Consider the following 14,684-nt stretch of genomic DNA (forward strand, 5'->3'; position numbering starts at 1 on the left):
AAAGGAAAGTTGGGAGTATAAGTAGGATTACCTAATGTGGAATTAATGCCAAGTTCATTTGAAATATAATTGTAACAATGTGCCTTACAAACAAAGAAATTGTTGTTATAAACTTTCTCAACTGGAACCAAAACATATTCTTCATGTAACCTTCCTAATTCTTTTATCACTTCTGGTTTACTAAACACAGAAGGATAAATGGTACGTACTTTTAATATGAACTATCACGTGATTTTATTTGTACCGTCGCTTAACTTTGCCGATAAAGCCTTGAATGCTTTTTTCGGAGTGTAAAAGTTTCAGATGCGCGCGATGCAAAGATGTGTGCAAAATGGAAATTTGTACAGATATTATAGGCAATGAAAGATTTCAACTTTAGTCAAAGTACAGGTAGTTGAAATGTAAACCCAAAGAATTTAAAGGGACTGGTTCACGGATCAATCGCGAGAAATATTATCTTAATATTCTCTAACACAGAAAGACATCTTTTAAATGCTAAAATGGACTTCATTTGATATATTATCCTTCCAAGATTTCACAATTGGATTAACTTACCCTCCGTTTCAGATGCTCTTGGTCTAAATCATGGTTTCTTTTCAATGATAATAATAAATTTTATATAACTCTTGTATAAAACAAATTACTCTGAGGCGCTTTAATTCATAATTGGATTAACTTACCCTCCCTCTCAGATGCATTTGATCTAAATCATAGTTTCTTTACAACAATAATGATAAATTTTATAGCACCTTATTTGAAACAAATTACTCTAAGGCGCTTTACAAGGATAAGAAGAGGAATAAAACAGTAAAACACAATTACATAAAATCTGTCGACAGTCTGGCATAACATCTTATGATTGCAGGTTATAATAGACACCTTTGTGGTATAAATGTACTTTAGACTGTGATTAGTCTTTAATAAAACAGTTCGCTCTTTTTAATTCTATTGAGAAAGGGCAACATCATCCTTGAAAGAGTGTCGTGATCAGTCCATTTAAACAACAGACTGTGCTGTAAAATAGTGTTATACAGGCCTATCAGTGTTTCTTTCACTACTGCAGAAATGTTATGAGGAAGATCACAATAAATGTCTGAAAAGAACATTCAATTCTTACCTTCTCCACTTCACCGTGAAACTGCGTAGATGATTAAGGGTATTTCTGTTCATATCTTCCTGGTAGCTTTAATGGGTACTGGTTACTATACATCGGTCGCACGTTTCGCTCTGAGAAAACAGAATGAAATTCAGGTAAGTCATATTAAACAACACACCAAAAACAATGAAACACGGATTCAGATTCAAAAGACTATCAAAGCTATGCATAGAACTATAGTGATTATGTTAGATAGACTAACAAAACTATGTGTGGTACTGTAGTCAATGTGTTAGATAAACTAACAAAGTTATGTGTAGAATTATAGTCAATGTGTTAGATAGATTAACAAAACTATGTGTAGATCTGTAGTCAATGTGTTAGATTAACAAAACCATGTGTAATAATGTAGTCAATGTGTTAGATAGACTAACAAAGCTATGTGTAATATTGTAGTCAATGTGTTAGATTAACAAAACTATGTGTAGATATGTAGTCAATGTGTTAGATAGACTAACAAAGCTATGTGTAATGCTGTAGTCAATGTGTTAGATAGACTAACAAAGCTATGTGTAATACTGTAGTCAATGTGCTAGATTAACAAAACTATGTGTAGATCAGTAGTCAATGTGTTAGATAGACTAACAAAGCTATGTGTAATACTGTAGTCAATGTGCTAGATTAACAAAACTATGTGTAATACTGTAGTCAATGTGTTAGATTAACAAAACCATGTGTAGAACTGTAGTCAATGTGTTAGATAGACTAACAAAGCTATGTGTAGAACTGTAGTCAATGTGTTAGATTAACAAAACTATGTGTGGTACTGTAGTCAATGTGTTAGATAAACTAACAAAATTATGTGTAGAATTATAGTCAATGTGTTAGATTAACAAAACCATGTGTAATACTGTAGTCAATGTGTTAGATAGATTAACAAAACTATGTGTAGAACTGTAGTTAATGTGTTAGATAGATTAACAAAACTATGTGTAGAATTATAGTCGATGTGTTAGACTAACAAAACCATGTGTAGATCTGTAGTCAATGTGTTAGATTAACAAAACTATGTGTAGATCTGTAGTCAATGTGTTAGATAGACTAACAAAGCTATGTGTAGAATTATAGTCATTGGGATATAATATCAAAATGTTACTGCTGACGCGTCCTGGTCTGATTAATTCCCCAATTCTAATCATGGTCACATCTAGATCTATAGCATTTAACTCATAAATTATAAAATGTGTCGGAAATTTACATCACAGTAGCCTATCTAGAAAATGAGAAATGCACCACTTGTCGTATGTCTTCAGGAGCGGATCTAGAATTTTGTGACTCTTTAAATCAGGGAGAAATGAATGGGGATTGTCTCAATGTCTTCTCTGAAAATTCCATGATTACATGTTTTCAATAGATAAATAAATCGGGCGTTTTCAAAACAATTTGAAATTCTTCGTTGGTGTTTGTCACCGGTTTACATGTAGGTGAAGATGGCTGTTGCTTGAGAGTTTTATTTTCACCATTTCATTTTGAGCAATGGGTGAATATCGAAGAAGAGAGACGTTCTCCATATTATGAAACAAGGAAGTATAAAAACTTCCACTATTTCAGTAGTAATACGGGTAATTTACTTCTCCCGAAGAGAGTTCATGGCTCGATGATTTTCTCAAAACGCATTCAGTTGACACATTAAAGCACCTAAACGTTAAGTCCCCAATAAAACCCATTAAAAGGCTGAATAATTCTGCATATAAGGAAGAAATCAGCGATCTATCCGTCAGCGACCCCCAACGAGAAATATCCCATAAAAATTATAATGCAAGAATTGTCAGCAACTGAACATGTATATTAAAGTAATTCATCTAAAGTGTAGTACCGGAACTAGTATAATGTTATGATATGTTTAAATGAAATTAGAACGAGTATACAAGACCAAATCTTTTCGAAATATTTTAGGACCATTTCATTTTCTGGTTTCAGTTTGGTGGCTGTGACTTTGGTAAACATTGTACTGGAAGTTTTCAGCGTGTTGATATTGCCGAGCAGCAGATCTTGTACTTCCCAGTCCTCGTGTCGATGTCATCAGAGCCAGGAGCATTTATACGCTGACTGCTCCAATCTGAGTCTAAGACAGTCACCCTACTTCTGGTCAAATGTGACTAGAATCAACCTTAGCAATAACCTGTTGCGAGAGCTTCCGGCTAGATCACACCTTCCGGATGACCTGACCTACCTGGATCTTTCCAATAACGCCATTCACAGATTTACAAATGACTGCTTCAAAGGACTCTGGAAACTTTCTGATCTAAGACTGAATTTCAATAAACTCCGTGTAAATGAATATCTGGTTGACGACACTTTTGCAGATTTGATAAACATAAAAAACTTAGACTTGTCCCACAACCCTGATCTCACTTTTCAAGTGATGCCGATTTTGACTTCCGGCCTACAAAACTCCTCTATTGAGGTTCTTCGATTGAATAAGATTCATTGCACGTTTGGATTAAGCACAGAAGTAAGGATAAATGATGTCAGATCTCTAAAATATACCAATCTTCAGGAATTGCATATGTCAAGCAACAGAATAGAATTAATCGAAAACGGGGCACTGTATTTTTTACCTGGAACACTGAAAAGAATATCGCTCGCAGATAATAGGCTAGCATTTGGATTGTATATTTTAGAGTTAATGGAATTGAAAAGTTTAGAATGGCTGGACACAAGTATGCAACATACGACCCACAATCCCGTTGAAGTTGTCAACAGTATATTTTCGTATTGTAGGAATAAAAGAGAACAACGAAAGATTGTACACGAGAATACGAATGCTTTAACATATAAAACAGTTAATTCTGCAAATATTTCAAAAACAGATGAAAACAAAATACAGAAAACACCTGACATGTTGTGGGGAAATAAAACAATAAATACTATTCCCGTTCCACCAAACATGAAATCATTCTTTTGCAATGAAAGTGGCTTACGGTACCGACTACCGTCCGTAAGATTAACTAAAAATAGAATCGAAAACTTGTATTGCCAGGACAACATTCTGTATGCGTGGACTGGCCCAATTCTTGGACTAGACAGTCTACGAATACTGAACCTGTCCAATAACTTTTGTTCCAAGGTGTCCAAAGACTTTTTTCAGTATGTCAGCACTGTTAGCGAGTTATATCTGAACGATAACTTGTTGGGGTTCAGTTTTGTACAGGACAACGATGGACATATTTTCGGAAATCTCCACCGCTTACGTCACTTGGAATTGAAAGCAAACAGAATTTCATACTTCCACAAAGCTGTGTTTAAAAATCTTTTGAACCTGGAGTATTTGGATCTGAGTAACAATAAGTTAACTGCCATTGATTTTGATATAGCTAATTTGAAGTCTCTCCGGTATCTTGATTTATCCGTCAATCAAATACAATCCCTATCTGATAATAACATGAACGACATAGATGTACAAGCGAAAAGACTCATTATCACTTTAAACCTGTTCAAAAATCCGTTTGTGTGTGATTGCAAAACCTTACCGTTTCTAACTTGGATGATACACAGGCACACAAACAGGAAAATTAGATTTAAGTCATTCGAGCAATACTCTTGCTCTACATCTTCTCCAAGCGGAAAGATAAAATTCGTAGTACTTGAACAACATCTTGAGAAGTTGAGGAAAGACTGTAATTCCTACTCCACAGTGATCTTCGTTGTGTCTGTCATAATCTGTCTATTTTTCTTCACAGTGTCGGGTGGACTGATATATAGACAGAGATGGAAACTCCGTTATTTCTACTACATGACAAAAAGTCGTTACCATGATTACAAATCTGTGAAAACCAACAACCAATCAGATTTTAAATATGACGCATTTGTTTCTTACGCGGAAGAGGATAGGCCGTTTGTTGAAAAACTGATTTCGGAATTGGAGGCAGAGGACAGATTACGTTTATGTATTCATCATCGAGATTTTGTTCCGGGATACAATGTTGCCGAAAACGTAATCACTGCTGTTAACAAAAGTCGTAAAACAATTGTCATTCTATCCCCAAACTTCGTCAAGTCTGATTGGTGCAAGTATGAAATACACATTGCAAAAATGGAAGAAATCTACTCTCGTGCCGATGAAGGTGTCCTTCTCCTTGTGCTTTATGAACCAGTTCCTGCGGATGAAATTCCACTATGCATTATGGATCTAATAAAGCAAAAGTCGTATATTGAATTCCCAAACGACGAATATGGAGACTGTGTTTTCTGGAGAAAAGTTCAAGAAACATTAGAAAACGAAATCAATTAGCTCCAATTTAACAAACATATTATTGTTATCAAGATTTCTCTTTCATAACACATTAATAGATTGTATAATGTATAATCAAAAAAGTATTAAAAGTCATTTTATCATAAAACTCTTCTTACAAACGCCATCGTATATACAGTTACAAGTCTCCCTTCCATAATGCCGACAATATGGTGTAGTCTCTCTTTTGTATTGCCAAAAGAGTGAATAAATCTCCCTTTTCTTTGTTTGTTTTACGTCTCACGAGATTCAATTATGTATTAAGACGTCATCAGTTGCAAGTGAAGTGTCACAAATCTAGACTTAGGGTCGTAACAGTGAACATTCTTTATCGTGCAAACGTTTGTCTTGAAAAGGGAATTCTATGTTTTCAAGGTTTCATCTGAAACACCCGCGACTCGCATCTCTAAAGATCTGCGAACGATAGTATTGCTTCGCCGCCTACCTTCTGATCAAGTTTTAAAAGTTACCATTTTCAAATGATTTTTTAAAAGTTAGTTTGTGTAAAAAAAAGTTGATTTATTTGACAAAACGAATTGAGATAACTCTATAATTTGGGTTAAAATCGCGTATTTCACTATAAAAATCAATATTTTTACCCCCCCTCCCGTAAAACACATATTCCTTTTTACATGTATTATATATTGTCATTTAATAAATTTATACCAAAACCTTTCTTGTTTCAGGGGGGGGGGGGGGGGGGGGGCATAATACATGCATGTTTACTGACCAATACACGGCGCGAAAATATTCACTCTTCGAGCAATTGCAAATGAGGTTAAACTGTGCAAAATGATTAACCATTTTTTACTCAATAATATAATGTAATGCAACAAATTAAAAACAATAGTAAAGCTCATTTTGATGAAATTTTTCTCTCACCCCAAATCATCTTATTTCTCTAATATGATTAAAAAAGATATATGAATGATGTATTTCACCTCTGAAATGACTGCATGTTTGTCAAAATTTACACTAGGAGCCAACTTGTATAGCAGATTGAATTTTCACCAAGAAGCAAAAATTCAGAAGACCTGATTTGAAGATTATAATCATTTTAGATTTGGAAATAAATGCAGAAAAATGCCTAATTTTTTTTTATTTTAAACAGAAAATGACTTGTATGAGTCAGTTGTAATAAAGAGCAATTTATTAATCAACACTGGTATTAAAGTTAATATTCAATTACTAATGAAAAAATATTTTGCGTTAAAAATCTCATTAGCAAAATTGCAAAGCTTTTTAAAATATACCAGTTGAAAACGTACGTAGAAGGGAATTCAGAGTTATCGTGCGTAGTCCTTCCACGTGTTTGGTGAAAAAGCAGTCACTACATACTTTACCTATAGATAAGTTTGGACGCGGTCAAACAATAGATGGGCTCGAACTCACGATCTCCATGTCACGAAGCAAACCCTCAAACCACTAACTCACCGCGGCTTCAAAGATACTTGATGAATTGACCAGTCGTGATAGCTTAGTGGTAAAGGTATTCGTTTCGCAGCTGTCGATCCCGGGTTCAATTCCCGATCCTAGCGACGTGTCAAACCTAAGACTTGAACATGGTCGTGACTTTTTCAAACCTAAGACTTGAACATGGTCGTGACTTTTTCAAACCTAAGACTTGAACATGGTCGTGACTTTTTCAAACCTAAGACTTGAACATGGTCGTGACTTTTTCAAACCTAAGACTTGAACATGGTCGTGACTTTTTCAATCCTAAGACTTGAACATGGTCGTGACTTTTTCAAACCTAAGACTTGAACATGGTCGTGACGTTTTCTTCTCCAGGCACCCGCCATAAGAAGTGAAAGTCACAAGTCTTTCGGATATTGTCCTAACAATGGAGGGATCGTGTCGCGGTAGGCGTTGGTACAATGCTGAAGCCTCACTGCTGTGACCTTGAGGAGGCGTCTTGCGTAGGTCAAACATATTGTGACACTTGATGTACAGCTAGTGACGTTCCTATACAGGTGAAAAATCGAATGGGGTTACAAAAGCAACAAGGAAATATCCAGGTTTATCTAAGGGCGTAGTATGTTCTAAAATTCTAATACAAAATTTGCGACATGGCATTGATGACAATATAATATATACAACTAGAAAACACAATCCTCACGACCTAATGGGTTTAGAAATACACAATGCACACCATGATATCCATGGCAATATAAAATTTACTAAAGTATACTGGCCAATACTGTTTGGAGTAAGAAGTGTAAAAGGTTTGTTTGGACACTATTCGTTAAGGAAAGCACTTTAGTTTTGACAAAATTTACCCTTCTGTCATGCCACGACTCAACGAAAACCAACGTAATCGTACTGTTGGGATGCTTCAAGCTGGAATGGCACAACATATATTTTGTATTGCTTGTAGGAGTTATGAGATTGATCACTGATCGTTATCTTCACCTTGCATATAGTAGCAAGACACTTTGGAGTTCATTGGAACACCATCCAGTCATTATGGAAACGTTTCCAACAATCTGGTAACACTCGGGATCGACCATGTTCTGGGCGTCCTCGTGTGACGTCGCGTCGACAGGACAACGACATTAGACTTGTGCACCCGAGAAATCGTTTCCAGACAGCAAGTTTGACTGCACGTAGCATTCCTGGACTTCGACCAATTAGTCCAAGAATTGTGCGTAATCGTCTGCGCGAGCACAACATCAGACCAAGACGTCCAGCGGTGCGCCCAATACTGCTTCAACGTCATCGAATCGCTAGACTAGCGTGGTGCAGATGACATCTGCGATTCAGAATACAGGACTGGGCCAATATTCTGTTCACTGATGAATCCAGATTTCATTTGGACAGCAGTGACGGCCGTTGTAGAGTGTATCGTCGCGTTGGGGAGCGGTACCAGGACGCTTGTGTTGTGCAACGTCGACAATTCGGTGGAGGTAGCGTTATGGTGTGGGGTGGAATAACAGCAAGTGGAAGGACCCCTCTACAAATTGTCAATGGAAATCTCACCGGTGTACGCTATCGAGATGAAATTATTCAGGGCCATGTGATACCATTCATACAGAGACAGCAAAATCACATCACTCTGCAGCAAGACAACGCAAGGTCACATGTTGTACGTGTAGTCAGGGGCTTTTTTGTTCAACAGAATGTCGATGTCTTGCCTTGGCCAGCTGTTTCGCCGATCGAGCACGTCTGGGATGAAATGGAACGACGTCTACGCCGTCTACGACGTTTACCAAATCAGCCAGTGACATTGGCTGATTTAGGCCAGGTTTTAACCAACATCTGGAACAACATCCCTCAAGCATTTCTGAACACTTCAGTGGCATCAATGAGGCGCCGTTGTCAAGCATGCGTGAATGCAAATGGTGGTCACACGCATTATTAACTTTGTTAATCGAAGTTCGAATACCAGTGTCTTTCGAGTGTGCTGAAATTGACGTTATTAGACGTTAACATTAATGGATTATGAAATGTTGTTACGAATACATTTGTTAACAGTATTACAAATAACAAATATGTTCATAGTTTTTTTTTAATATTATTTTTTCATATATTAAATAATGCACAGTTTCTTTTTTCCACTAGTATATAATATTGGCAATACAAAATTTACCATATGACATTATGTGGCAATACAAAATTACAACATACTAGTAATATCTGTAGCAATATAATTTACAACATGATGATATGTAATAAAAATTATAACATGATGATTTCTCGCCTTATGTCAATGCAAAATTTACACCATGGTTATGTGGCAATACAAAATTACAACATAATATCTGTGATAATGAGGGTTAAATCAAATACGAGTTTTAAATCCCCATTATGGAGACAAATAGATACTTGGGGCAGGAAAGATAGCTCATCTTATTTGCAAATTCCCATTCTACGTTTACCTGCATCCATCACACATGCGCGTTGGGCACTTCCTTTTCCATCTTTCGTCAACCTACAAAGTTCAATAAATCAATTCACTTGCCATCCACTTTTGTGAATAAGGTCAACATGAGTTACGTTACGGTTGGTATCTACTTCCAATTTTTTAAAACGTATTTCATTTGATTTAGTTTATCAGTTCAGAACCGCCGCCGTGGTCTAGAGGTAGAGCGTTCGCCCCGCATGCGGAAGATCGGGGTTCGAATTCCGGCCGTGACAAACCTAAGTCGTTAAAACAGGTAGTGACAGTTCCATCGCCAAACACTTGGCATCAGGTGTGAATGTTACGGTTCCTCGAAGATGACCTTAAAAACAGATGTCCCGTATCACAGTTGGTGTGGCACACTAAAGAACTCTCACTGCTCAATGTCCGTGAGCGACGAGCGTGGGCCTAAATTTGAAGCCCTTCACCGGTCTTGGTTACGTCTCCATATGAGTGAAAAAATCTCGAGAGAGACGTTAAATAGGATACAATTAATCAATCAGATTAAATTTCTGTCTTCATTTTCTGACTCCTCGTCGACCATATTTCCACGTGTATGTAAATAACGGATTAAAACGAATTAAATTATGAGAAATATTAATGATGAATCAATTAATCAATACTAGCAAATAATAATGTTTTAAAAGTTGTATCAATATCATCTATAATATTGAAATTGACTCAAGAAAATGCTGTGTGCTGAGAAGTCCAGACCAAAGCAGCCATCCACTTTCATACGCCAGTGTGTCCAGAACTTGCACAAACACTGTGACCGCAGTTGAAACACCTCCATCTCAAGTGGTCCCTTCAGCTACTTTGGCAACCACAACAGCATACACACTATGTAAGGTCCTACTCAGTCTTGCGAATTGACCCACTCCTCTTGACACCAACTTCCCCTTCCATCGTAGTGGCGACCTTCACAACAAACGCTGGTCAATCAGATAATATCATTGCCCCCGGTTACCTGCAAGTTCTACCAAACCCTCTTATACGTGTCACTGATGATCTGACAGTCCACATTTCACAGTCAATCAAAGACAAATTGGGCTAAATAATATATTGCATTGGCTGCAGTCAGAAGCTAACACCTCAAGCGAACAAACGCTTTCCATTGTAGATGGCCAGAGAGTCATGCAGTCAAAGCAAAATATAAAGAAAATCACAAATATTCAAATGTGGTCTAATGCATATATGGGAAGTTTCTAGTATACCGGTCCCCAATAGCACGCGACTGTGCATGAGCAGTTATTTCCCTTGCCGTTGCTAAGCGGAATGTAAACACGCCGCCGTTTGCATTTTCGCCTCGGATGCTGAGCAATGAAAATCGTGCGATAAAAATAAATTTGAATATGCTAAGCGGGGGTTTGGGGGCGGCAGCCCCCGACAAGTCAAATGTAGTTAAAATTGTCTTACCTTACAACATAAAATCATCTATAAGCTGTTGTTTGCATTAATCTGATCGAGGAGTTGAAGAACTAGTCGTTGTTTGACAATCAAGGGTTCCGAAGTAAGGTTGGGTACGAGTATCGAGGGGGTCATATACAGATTTAATGAGTTCTAGAAATTTCCAAAAAAAAAAAAATCAAAAAAAAAAAAATATCACACTCCTCCTATTTTTTCTGAATTCTTCTCTTAAATATGCATGCACTTCTCTGGAATAATTATACCAATCAACAACAGTTTGACTTGCAATTTCAAGTTCGTGTCTCTCGAAACTTTTACTAGCTTTGTATACCCAGAAATATGTTATTAACAGAACTTTTTCCAGCGTTAATTTGTGCTTTTCAAATCAGCTACCAGTCCTGGTGGAAATTTTGGTTAGAACATGAATATGACGATTTGAAAAGCAGTTTTTTAAACTTCATTTTTAACAAGGAATTCGAATTTGGGCTTATTTTTGTGATTTTTTTCCGTTTTAACGATTTTACTGATCGCTAACGCGATCGTACATATATACTAAACCGCCTTCGGCGGCACACATTTTAGCGCCATATTTTGGGGACCGGTATACTAGAAGTATTCCGCATATATCTAATTCGCCAGAATCTTTTGGGTCAAGCACCCAGTTGACTTTCAGGGCATCCCCCAGTCTATGCAGACAGTTAGATTAGGGGCCAGTCGTTATCCTATTAGGGGTTGGATAGAGAACGGCAGACAATTCAGGTTGAAACTGTCAAAAAATACCTTTGTATCATGGAGGTCAGGATATGCTGAGCTATGGTTTTTGTACATGTCAAATAACTCGCAAACTCAACAACCACACCCGACACTTTACTATAAATTTTTGGGCTCTTTTGCTCTTATATCTACCAGCATTCATACAGGTATTGCCACAAGACCCACCCTCGAATACATTGCTGGCCAAACAAACAGTGTGTCATCGCCCCCTATTAGTCAAAATTTAAACCAGCCCAGGTCATTTCAGTCCTCTCAATCCAATTTTCGATTCCAACAACCCATAATAGACCAAAACAATTCAGCCAAAGACCAAGATACGTATATGGATCCTAGGATAACCACCAATTACGTCGGGCATACTTTAGGCATATCTTCTGCAGTACCCGATCACCAACAGTTCAATTCATCATCTCTGAAATAAACAATGACTTTCATTTAAGGACTCCCCTTCAACATAGAAACATGACACATACCGAAACACACACCTTGCAATCATAAATAAAGAAGTTCTATTAAGGTACATGATAGGTTTCCAATATCAAACTTCCGTTGTAACCCAATTGGTGCCTCTTAAAAACAGATGATGGTTGGAGGTTGATAACAAATCTTTCTGCTCCTATAGGTAATAAATAAATTTATTGACCCAGCTTTATGCTTAGTGTCATTTGACCAAGAATTGAAATGATTCGAACATTGGGCAAAGGCCCTCTGCTTTGTAAGATAAACTTGTCAAGTGCTTTTGGTCTCATGCCGATTTATCCCTCAGATTTTTGCCTTGTAGGGATTCGTATTCGGGATAAAATAAGGATAAATTCTATATCGATAAATGCATGCCATTTGGCTGTTATATAGCATGAGCAAATTCTAAAAAAATCTAATCATATATTCACTTTAATTGTTGTCAGTCCAAAGTTAAAATATTATTCACTCCGTAGACGACTTTCTCTTTGCAGGTTGTAAGGACTCCTTCGATGGTTTTATATCTATACATTTCAAGAAGATTGCCAAGCAATTAAAATCAAATTTAAGTCAAAACTTGGATATAAGTTTTGGGTTTTACTCAGATTGTGTTTGACTGCTCAAATAAACTATTTTCCACAATTCAAACTGAGCTAACTGCTTAAAAATGATTTGATCCGATTCGAGAGATAAGTCAAGATAGGTAGAGAGTGCGTGTGAGATATTGGATTATGATGAGGATTCAGATTCAGAAAGCGAAGTGAATGAGGATGAAAGGAAGACTAAAATGAACAGTCTGATAATGAGAATGAAAAACTGATTAGAAGTATTGTGTATCAGTATGAAATGGGATGCTGGTAAAAATAATAAAATTAATTTTGGTGCTGTTTAACGTTTTTTTTTTTCAATATTAGGTATATGTTTCTGGTCTGATAAAACTTTGTCTGGTCTGACAGAACCTTTATTTTTGTCAGACCAAATGTCTGACGGTGATTTAAAATTTTTGACAGCTGTGCCTGTCGACCGGTCACACCCGCCGTGAGCCCCATATTTAGATCAGGTCAATGGAGTAATCCGTAGTCAACATCAGTGTGCCAAGAACGGCCTAATATTGGAGTTTTACGAAGAGGCTTACATTTACAATCGACAGCTGACTTTTACAGTTTAAAGGGGCCAACTACATATATGAAAAAGTTGGAAGTGGTATTTGCAAAATTCAAAGACTTTACCATATTCAGTTGTTGTATATATTGTTTAACGTCCCACTCGATAATTTTTCACTCAGCTCAGTGAAACGCTCGGTATTTAGAAGTGAGAATCACGGGTCCTTCAGGTATGACCTTAAAAACGTGCAGCGGCATGCGTTGGCACGATAAAGATCCCTCACTACTACTGCGTTGAGCGCTAAACATAGGCCGGGTCTACATTTGTGGTACTTCACCTACAGATGATGCCCTATCAATATGAGTTAAAAATCCAGGAAGGGACGTAAAAGCAACCGATCAATCATGTGGAGAAGTCACTATTGCCGGTGAAGGGCTGCAAAATGTATGCATATGCTCGGTGCTTACGGCCTTTGAGCAGGGATGGATCTTTATCATGCCACATATGTTGTGACACGGGACCTCGGGTTTTCTGGTCTTATCCGAAGGATCGCCCTCTTTAGTCGCCTCTTATGACAAGCAAGGGGTATTGCAGAGGACCTATTTTAACCCGGATATCCACGGGGTACGGCATTTCTAAAGGACAAGCACATGTCAAATGTTTATATCGATAATGTATAGAATATACTAGTATACTAAGGAGTAATCGATTTTCATGGGGGCCAATTTTCATGAGTCATTACCACAAACATTGTTGATTCTACTGTGTATATTGATATACAAGTATACAATTACACATCACATATTGGTTTTATTTACATTTAAACCTTGACATTCATCAGGAAAGAGAGGGAAACAAGGATGTAGCATTTTTTTTTTCAAAATGAGAGGGAGGGGCTATGAAAAAATAGATCTCGACAAGCCTACCCCTCGACTTTTTGGTCTAGTATAGAGCTGCCGTCCAAAAGTATGTGTGTGGGTGGATAGGGGGTTGCTTTATTCCTTGGGAAACCAGAATCATAAGATAAGAGGTATAGAGAACATTTAAGCGTTCAGGGCTGATGACACATTATTTAGAAATGTCAGGATAACTTGAGGTCGTCTGCTTACAATGAGTGCGCTGTGGTACACTTATGATATACAGTAAAGCTTAAAACCATTCTTTTAATGACAATTTTTTGGGTTCCTTCATGCATTTCTCAGTTCGTCATTCGCAGTTAATAAATTACATGTACATTTGAATATCGATAAACGAGTAGTGCATTGTGAAAGTGCCGAACAAATGTAGAAAGAATAAGAGTTGCTAAAGAGTTTACAATACTCTTGTAATAAACAGAATTGTCGGTTTTGGTGTTTTTACTGAAGCAGTCTGTATATTCATTTCGGTCCAATTTCTGTAGTTGGAGTTGATCCCTTTAAATTGTAAAAGTCAGCGGTCGATTGTAAAAGTAAGCCTCTTCGTACAAATCCGTTAATAATCGGCATGAAACACGTTAGGCAGCATTTGATCCAATGATAGGTTGTATCGGCAAACTAGATCGTCATAAAGACCATAGAATTTGCATAATGCTAACTTTAAACGAGACTGTTGAAACTCGATTTGTTTATCTGTAGCCTGCATCGATTTAAAAACTGATCATACACAGAACA

At 37.1% G+C, this 14,684-nt stretch overlaps 1 protein-coding gene across 1 annotated transcript; it reads left to right on the forward strand.

The window, feature by feature from the left end:
* Window positions 1–1,126: 1,126 nt before the first annotated feature.
* Window positions 1,127–5,499, forward strand: LOC125670119 (toll-like receptor 4). The gene is made up of 2 exons (XM_056164065.1): window positions 1,127–1,251; window positions 3,077–5,499. The coding sequence occupies exons 1-2, from the start codon at window positions 1,241–1,243 to the stop codon at window positions 5,388–5,390; spliced, it is 2,325 nt and encodes a 774-aa protein (XP_056020040.1). The 5' UTR covers window positions 1,127–1,240; the 3' UTR covers window positions 5,391–5,499.
* Window positions 5,500–14,684: the final 9,185 nt, after the last annotated feature.

The sequence above is a fragment of the Ostrea edulis genome, chromosome 4 (genome assembly GCF_947568905.1).
Source record: "Ostrea edulis chromosome 4, xbOstEdul1.1, whole genome shotgun sequence".
Classification (NCBI taxonomy): Eukaryota; Metazoa; Mollusca; class Bivalvia; order Ostreida; family Ostreidae; genus Ostrea; species Ostrea edulis.